We start from the raw sequence: 8,966 nt of genomic DNA on the forward strand, positions 1-8,966 counted from the left end.
CTCAAAACTCACGTTTACATGTCACCACAGTAGGACAAACCGACAGACTAAAAATACTTAAAAAAGCCAAAAGAAATATGCATAGAAAAGGGGGGTGAACAAAACAAAACAAAAAGCCCTACAATATCTGGAGAGGGGTCAATAAGACAAAGAGGTAGAGTAGGAGAATAATAAAGAAAAAAAAATGGGAAAAAGGCAAACAGAAAAAAAGGTAATGGGGAGAACCATGAGAAAGAGTAAAATGGGAACCAGGAACAGGGAAGAGAGAAAAATCTGAAAACTAGAAACTAAGAAGTGAAGAATAAAGAATAATAATAAAAAGGAAGAAAAAAAGAAAAAGATTTATAATAATTTTTCAAATGACAAAAACAGACAAATTAAACAAACAAACAAACAAAAAAAATATGTGCAGTATGGGGCAGGGCACCCAGACTCGGTCAGAGCACACAGAGTGGGATGGAATTCCTGCCGGCCCAGAAGGTGGGTGAGAGTGAGGGAGGGCCACATCTCCATTCACCAAGAGGGTTTGTGGTATAAGAATAACAAGGGGAATGTCACATCTTTCCAGTCATTTGTGTCCAGATGTCCTTGTAGTTCCTGGCAAGTGTAGCTTATTCTTAGGTGCCTAGAATCTGAGAGAATGCTGTCACTTTAAGTATCCAAAATGGTCCTTGTAAACATTCAAAATGGCTATGCTCTCTGGACAGCCAAAAGTCCATAGCTCAGCCTGTCTCCCTCTTTGCTCCTTCCCCTTTTACTTACCAGGCACCAGGTCAAAGCCTTGATACAATAAAAGGGCAGTTCCTCTGGGGTGTGGTCTGCATCATCTTACAAGAGATAGAAAGAGAGAGAAGCAAGCAGAGAAGGAGGGACCTGACTACCACCCAGGAAGAAGAGCCAGGAGCATAGACTGTGTTTGGACCCAGGGTCTCTGCCTGAGAACTGCTTAGACCCATGGGAAGACTGATGCCAAGACATATGGAGATCTCCAAGAGATGCTCAGCCAACAGATATTGAGATGAGACAAGGACCTTTCCCGAAAACTGACACAGAGAGAGAGACTTCTCCTAGATCTGGCACTCTGAATTCAGACTTCTTTTTACTGTTATTTGCCATCCAGTCGAACCCGATTCATAGCGACCCCTCCTTGGGTTTCCAAGGCAGCATTATTACGGAAGTACATTGCCCAAATTTCCTTCTGAGAAGTGGCTGGTGAGTTTGAACCACCTAGTCTCCTAAACTGTGACAGAATAAACTTTTGTTAAAACCATCTACTCGGGATATATCTGTGATAGCATCACTGGGTAACGAAGACATCTGTTATCTGAGAGACACTGAGTTTTACATGTTTAATAGTATTTTTTAAATGTGTCCAATTCTTTTTTTCTTTCTTCTTCTTCTTCTTCTTTTTTTTTAATGCTTTAGCCTCACCCTGTGATCCCACTTTCATCCTGGGATGTGCCCCCTGCAATGTGATCTGCTCCATTATTTTCCAGAATCGTTTTGATTATAAACATCAGGATTTTCTTAACCTGATGAAAAAATTCAATGAAAACATCAGTATTGCAAGCTCTCCATGGATCCAGGTGAGGCCAGGTCCTTTCCTCTTGAGAAATCATTTGTTTTTCTTCCTCTGTAAAGTAAAAAATAAGTATTGACCAAGCTGTAAGGTTTGAACAAAAATGTCCTGCTTAAGGTCTGTTATGAATGGACTTGTGTCCCCAAAACATGTGTTGTAAATCCTAACTCCTATATCTATGGTTATAACCTCAGATGGGGATGAGTTTTCTTTATTATTTAATGAAACACCTTTAGGGAGTGTTTTAAGTCTACCTTTTTAGAGATTTAAAAGAAATTAAATAAGTAAATGAGTAAGCAGAGCTAGGGAAGAAAGTTGCCACCTCACATGAAGGTGATCGAGGAGCAGAAGCTCTTGGAGAAGGAGTTTCCTCCAGAGCCAACAGAAAGAGAAAACATTCCCCTACAACTGGCACCTGAACTCTGACTTCTAGGCTACTGGACAGTAAGAGAATAAATTTCTGCTCATTAAAGCCACTCATTTGTGGTGCTTCTATTATAGCAACACTGCATAAATAAGACAGGGTCATGGAGTGAACATCAGTGAACGATAACCTGCCATTTAGTTTCCAGATGAGAACACAATACTCAGAATATAGAGCTGTCTTCAAGCTCATGGGCACCTTGTCCAGTCATTTCCCAATAAACCCCAAACTCAGTTTCCATAAAATACTCTGATGACTTCTGAAAATATCCACATAGCAGTCAACGGAGAGTCAAAGCCCTTGTTGAAAGACTTCCATTAACTACAGAGTTGTCCTCCATCCAACACCTAGTGACCTCTTCATCAAATTACCTGGCAGAAAATATGCCTATTTAGGATATAAAAGAGGGAAGATGTTTAATACTGCAGATGCTTCTAGGAAATGCTGACTAACGTAGGATGTTTGATGCTTCGGTTGTGATTCTAACTGATAAGGTAACTTGGGAACAAGAAAATTATTGGGTTTTATCGTATATAAATCATAAACATCACAATTTTGTCTTGTGCTGAGCTGGCATATCCTGCACTCTGCCTAAAATTATAACTACATGATCTTAGTTGATCATCTTGCTGTTAGGTTCAATTGAGTTCTTTCCAACTCCTAGTAAGCCTATGCATGACAGAATGAAACTGTCTGATTCTCACCATACTCACAATTTTTCCTATGTTTAGTCCATCATTGCAGCCACTGTGTCAATTTATCTCATTGAGGGGCTTCCCTTTTCTCCTGACCATCTACTTTACCCAGCATGATATCTTTTTCCAGGCACTGGTCCCTTTTCACAACATGACTAATGTACATGACATCAGTCTGGCCATTCCCACTTCTAAAGTGTTTTCTGGTTGAAGTTCTTCCAAGACAGATTTGTTCGTTCTTCTGGTAGTCTGTGGTATATTCAATATTCTTTGCCAACACTATACTTCAAATTCATCCATTTTTCTTCAGTCTTCCTTACTCATTATCCATCTTCCACACACACATGAGTCAATTCAAAAGACCATGACTTAGTTTAGATGCACCTTAGCTTTCATAGTGGCATCTTTGTTCTTTATCAGTTTAAAGAGGTCTTTTGCAGCACATTTGCCCTGTGCAATACATCATCTGATACCTTGGCTGCTGCTTCCATGGGTGTTGATGACAGATCCAAGTAAAATGAAATCCCTGACATCTTCAATCTTCTCTCCATTTATTAGGATGTTGCTTATTGGTCCAGTTGTGAGGATTTTGTTTCCTTTATGTTGAGGTGTAATCCATACTGAAGACTACAGTCTTTGATCTTCATCAGTAACTGCTTCAAGTCGTCTTCACTTTGAGCAAAGAAGGCCATGTCATCTGCATATCGCAGATGGTTAGTCTTCCTCCAGTCTTTTATTTTACTTGCAATTTGGGTGAACATTTACAAAGCAAATTCACTTTCAACACCACGGTTTGTACACATTTTGTTTCATGACGTTCATTGCAATCCCCATAACATAACAGCTGTCTTCCCACTTCCTCCCTGTGGTTACCTTTTCACAGTATCTTTCTTTCCTATGCATTGCTGGCCTCATTGAGTGTTCCTCTAATCTTGATGCTGGATTCTTCATAAAGTCCAGCTTCTCAGATTGTTCAGCATATAGATTGAATAAGTATACTGAAACAGTACAGCTCCGGCACCCTTATCCTGATTTTAAATCATGGAGTATCCCCTTGTTCAGTTCAAATTATTGCCTCCTGGTATCTATACAGGTTCCTCATGAGCATAATGAAGTGTTTGGGAATTCCCATTCTTTGTAATGTTATCCACAATTGTTATGATCCACACAGTCTAATGCCTTTGTATAGTCAATAAAACACAGGCAACCACCTTTCTGGTACTCTTTGCTTTCAGCCAAGATCTATCTGACATTGGCAATGATATCCCTTGTTCTATGTCCTCTTCTGAATCCACCTTGAATTTCTGGCAGTTTACTGTCAATATACTTCTGCAACCATTCTTGACTTATCATTGTCAAAATTTTACTTGAGTGTGATATTAATATTATTTGATAATTTCCACATTCTGTTGGATCACCTTTCTTTGCAATGGATACAAATATAGATCTCCTCCAGCCTCTTGGTCAAGTCACTGTCTTCTAAATTTCTTGGCCTAAATGAGTTAGTGCCTCCAGTGCTACTACATCTGTTTGTTGAAACACCTCCATGGGTATTCTGTCAATTTCTAGAGCCTTGTTTTTAGCCAATTCCTTCAGTGCTGCTTGGACTTCTTCCTTCCATACCATTGGTTCTTGATCATATGCTCCCTCCAGAAATGCTTGAGCATTGACCAATTCTTTTTGTACAGTGACTCTGTGTATACTTTACATCTTCTTTTGATGCTTACTGCATCATTCAATATTTAGCCTCTATAATCCTTTAATATTACAACTCACAGGCTGAATTTTTTCTTCAGTTTTTTTACCTTGAGATGTGAAGAATGTTCTTTCTTGCTGGTTTTCTAATCCCAGGTCTTTGTATATTTCATTATATACTTTACGTTGTTTTCTCAAGCTGCCCATTGAAATCTGATTGACTCTTTTAGTTCATCATTTCTTCCATTCACTTTAGATACTCTTCATTCAAGAGCAAGTTTAAGAGAATCGTCTGACATCCACTTTAGTCTTTTCTTCCTTTCCCGTCCTTTTGATAACAGTTTGATTTCTTCATGTATGATGACTTGGACATCATCCCACAACTCGTCTGATCTTCAGTCATTGGTGTTCAATGCGTCAAATCTATTCTTCAGATGTTCTCTAAAATTGGGTGGAATAATATGCAAGGTCATATTGTGGCTCTCATGGATTTGTTTTAATTTTCTTTAGCTTCAACTTGAACTTGCACATGTGTAATTGATGGTCTGGTCTACCACAGTGGTTGTATCATGAACTTAGAGAAATCACTTAATTGCTCTTTTTAATGGTTATTTTATACATGAAATGCTGAGTAAGGGTCCGTGGTAATTTCAAGCTCCTCCCATTTCTAAAATATTGATTCCATTTCTGATGCTGTTTGGAAGAGGTAGAAGCAGCCACAACTAGCTTTATGTTCCACGTCAGGTTCAGGTTGTCCACTTCCTTAACCTATATGCTCATCAACAAAATGTGAACCATACTAATTTATGCCATCCTCCATTTTTTGGTTGTAGGGAATAGTGGATGTTAAAAAAAATAGTATTGATACAAAGATGTTCTTTTATACTGCAGAAATAATGTATGAGTTTAGGAAAAGGTTATCAGCTTTGATTCTCTGGTCAAAGTTTTCTCCCTTGAATTTTTCTATAAGCATAGAAAAATACTTTATAGGTACAGTACAGATTACCTTCAAATTGGAGATCATATTGTATCCATGTTTTTAGGCTCAATTTCTAACCAGGGCTTCTACTTACTGCCGTCGAGTTAATCCAACTCATAGTGACCTCTCCTTGGATTTCTGAGGCAGTATCACAATGGAAGTAGATTGCCCAACCTTCCTTCTGAGGAGTGGCTGATGGGTTTGAACCGCCAGCTTTCTGGTTAGCAGTCAAATACCTTAAGCACTATGCTTAACATATGACATATATGTTGTCATGAGATTTTTTTTTTAAAATATATAATAAAGATTTTTCTCTCTCTTAGATCTGCAATACTTTTCCTCTGCTCATTGATTATTTCCCAGGGAGTCATAACAAATTATTTAATAATATTGCTTATTTAAAAAGCTATACTTTGGAGAAAATAAGAGAACATCAAGAATCCTTGGACACTAACAATCCTCAGGACTTCATTGATTGCTTCCTCATCAAAATGGAACAGGTAAAATGTTAACAGATCAGTTATTTGTTTGCTTATACATTTTGTGGTTCACTCAATAGTTCTGTACTCCATACCAAAAGAAGCCAAACTCACTGCCATAGAGTCGAACCTGACTCATAGAGACCCCTCATTGAGTTTTTAAAGCAGTATCTCTGTGGAAGTAGATTGCCTAGTCTTCCTTCTGAGGAGTGGCTGGTGGATTTGAACCCCCAGCCTTCTGGTTAGCCATCAAATGCCTTACGCACTATGCTACTTGATAGGGATGTTTAAGTAATGTTTGACAAAACTTTTATTTACCTATAATGTCCATATACCTGCAATATACACCATGGAATAATTTTAAACTGAATGGTTAAATAATTATAGAGTATATGGATCCTGTACTTTAGTTATTAATAATCAACTTAAAGAGACACAGAATGCACACCTGAGTTGAAATGGAAAAAATTACAAACAAGTCAAAAATACAAAATATCATGCCATCAGATGAAGATGGAAAAGATAATTGCACACAGTACATGGACGAGTGAGAAGGAATATTTGCAATGAGAAACAGGACAGGGCATTTCAGAAGCACTGAATGGTGTATGCAGAGGTTCAAAGATGTGTGGTGTCAAAGACATCAGGTAGGTGGAAGGGAGAAGCCTTAATTGAGTGTAACCAAAAATAAATTTCCAAAGATATGGACTTGGATTTTGATGCCTGTTAAGTAATCTCTAAACATGAATACTGGCATGGAAAACTTTTATTTGACCTATTGAGTGTATGAGAGCACAGGAATAAAATGCTTATAGTTATTAGGGAAATTATGCTAGGAGTTCTATAGAATGATCTGTGTGACGAGAGTGAAGATCAAGACCAGCTGGGAGACTATTTATTTAAACTTGGTCTCATTGAGAATGTGCATCATGGATATACAGAGTCTGAAATAAAATCAAGTTGTCTATCATGTCATGTTCTCATAAATCTAGAAAGAGAGTTAATTAGTGCCCTGCAAGTCAGAAAAGAAGAAATGTTTAAAAGAAATGAAGAAGAAAAAAAAAAAAAGGGAAGTGAATAATGCTGTACTTAGGAAGGCTTTGAATTTGGTTAAGAGTTTGTGTCAGGGGGGCCTATTGTTGTTTATTATCGAGTCATTCTTTCTCAGTGACCTGATATACCATATGTATTGTGACCTATATATAGAATAGGCTTTTCTAGGCTAATATTGTTATGGGACAGAAATGTCAGGTCTTTTCTCCAATGGAAGAGCTGGTGGGTTTGAACCACTGAATTTTAGTCAGTAGCCATAGTGCCATCAGAGTTTTTGTCATAGTAGGCCTATAAAGAGTGCTGAAACATATGAGTTTAAGTGGAAATCTCGGTATGAGAGCAGATTTCCTATTTGTGAACTTGAACCAATGAGATAAAGATCAGACAGTGACTATGTTGTACATTGGGCAGAAATGAGAAATCAGTCAGCAAGCAAATGTGGAAAGGCAAAGATGCTGAAAGAAGGGGGCAGTCAGAGAACCATGCATGGGATGTGAGGTGGACCTCAGAAATCATGTGTTCTAGATGGACTCTAATGAAGAAGATGGAATGGTTTGAAGAATTTGAAGGAAAAAGCACATTACTTCCATTGTCTGCCTTCTCTGCTGCTAGGGGAATGAATGATTCTTATCCTTTTGGGGGTCCGTGATCATGAGAACCTGATTAAAGGTGGACACCATTCCAGAAGACGGCTCCTACCTGAGTCCTTCATATTTTGCTCATATATAGCGAGGGGATGCCTAATGCTTTGAAGCCTCTCCAGTTCTCTCACGTTAAGGAAGGCCCTGTGGTATTTCAAATGGCTAGCTCCTCCATATTGTATTTAATAATAGTTTCTATTTGTCTACAAATAAGTGAAACCTCAATTAAAAGTGGCTTAATCAAATCATGGGTTTATTTAGCTTCCATCCAAGGAGCCTCATGTTGGGCCAGGCCACGACTAGTACAGTAGCCCTGAAGCATCACAGAGTCAGGGACCTTCCATTTTTCTTCACCACACTTAGTACACAGGCCTCTATCTTCATGCTTAAATCCTCATGTCCCAAGATGCTGCCTGACCCTCCTGTACCTTCACATCTCTGTTTTGAAAAAGAAGTGGCACAGCAGGCTTCTGATCATATCTCATTGTCAAGAACTATGTTGTGTGGCCCACCTAGCAGCAAAAGCTGGCAAACAGATATTTCAGACAAGAAAGGGAATTATAAGTAGGATTTTGAAATTGGGTCAGCACATCTCCAGTGTCTACCATACCATCCAGGAGATTATCCTAAAATAGAACTCCTTAGTTTTCAAGTTTGCTTAAGTTTATAATAATCTGAATTATTTTGATTTCATTGTAGTTAAATATGCTGTAAAACTAATTTGTCAAACTATCACATAACATTCCTAGGAAAAGCACAATAAACAGTCTGAATTTACTATTGAAAGCTTGGCAATCACAATAAGTGATCTGTTTGGAGCTGGGACAGAAACAACAAGCACCACCCTTAGATACGGACTCCTGCTTTTGATGAAGTACCCTGAGGTCACAGGTATGACCACAGATGGTGGGCAGAGGGAAATTCAGAAAAAGATTTCACAAGACACTGCTAGCATTTTCTCTCTTGTTTCTCTTAGAGAAGCCTCATTATTTAAATTTCTATGACATCATGTAGATATTTGTACAAGTTTGGTGACAGAATAAAAATGAGACAATTTGCACAACAAGGGAGAGTGAGAGAAGGGAAGGACAGTATGGGCAGTTGGTAATGTGATAAGCTCTGGAGTAGTGTCAGGATTCTGGGGCAGGTGATTTATAGCAGGAAAATTTCATGGGGGCTACTGTGCACCAGCCTAGAAAATAACCAGTTCAGAATGGACAGGGTAGGTAAAGCAAGTGTAGGAAACAATATCAAGAAAAAAAAAAGGGGGGAAGTGATGGAATATCTAATGTTTCCCAACAATTAATAAATTGTTACTAGGAATTTGAAACATTTACCTGAGCACTTAGAAATCACCTAGAAAATTTGGAATCAAAACAGATACTTGGATTTCTGACATGATGACAGAACAGGCAGACAAG

At 38.3% G+C, this 8,966-nt stretch overlaps 1 protein-coding gene across 1 annotated transcript in view; it reads left to right on the plus strand.

The window, feature by feature from the left end:
* The first annotated feature begins 2,461 nt into the window (after positions 1-2,461).
* Positions 2,462-8,966, plus strand: part of LOC122152011 (cytochrome P450 2C42-like) — a 21,383-nt gene continuing 14,878 nt past the window's right edge. Inside the window, 4 exon segments of the mRNA XM_042783425.1 lie at positions 2,462-2,497; positions 5,227-5,383; positions 5,679-5,872; positions 8,295-8,436. Coding sequence (XP_042639359.1) covers positions 2,462-2,497; positions 5,227-5,383; positions 5,679-5,872; positions 8,295-8,436 — 529 coding nt within the window.

The sequence above is a fragment of the Orycteropus afer genome, unplaced genomic scaffold, assembly GCF_000298275.1.
Source record: "Orycteropus afer afer isolate SDZICR_OR568_19922 unplaced genomic scaffold, OryAfe1.0 scaffold01134, whole genome shotgun sequence".
Taxonomy (NCBI): domain Eukaryota; kingdom Metazoa; phylum Chordata; class Mammalia; order Tubulidentata; family Orycteropodidae; genus Orycteropus; species Orycteropus afer.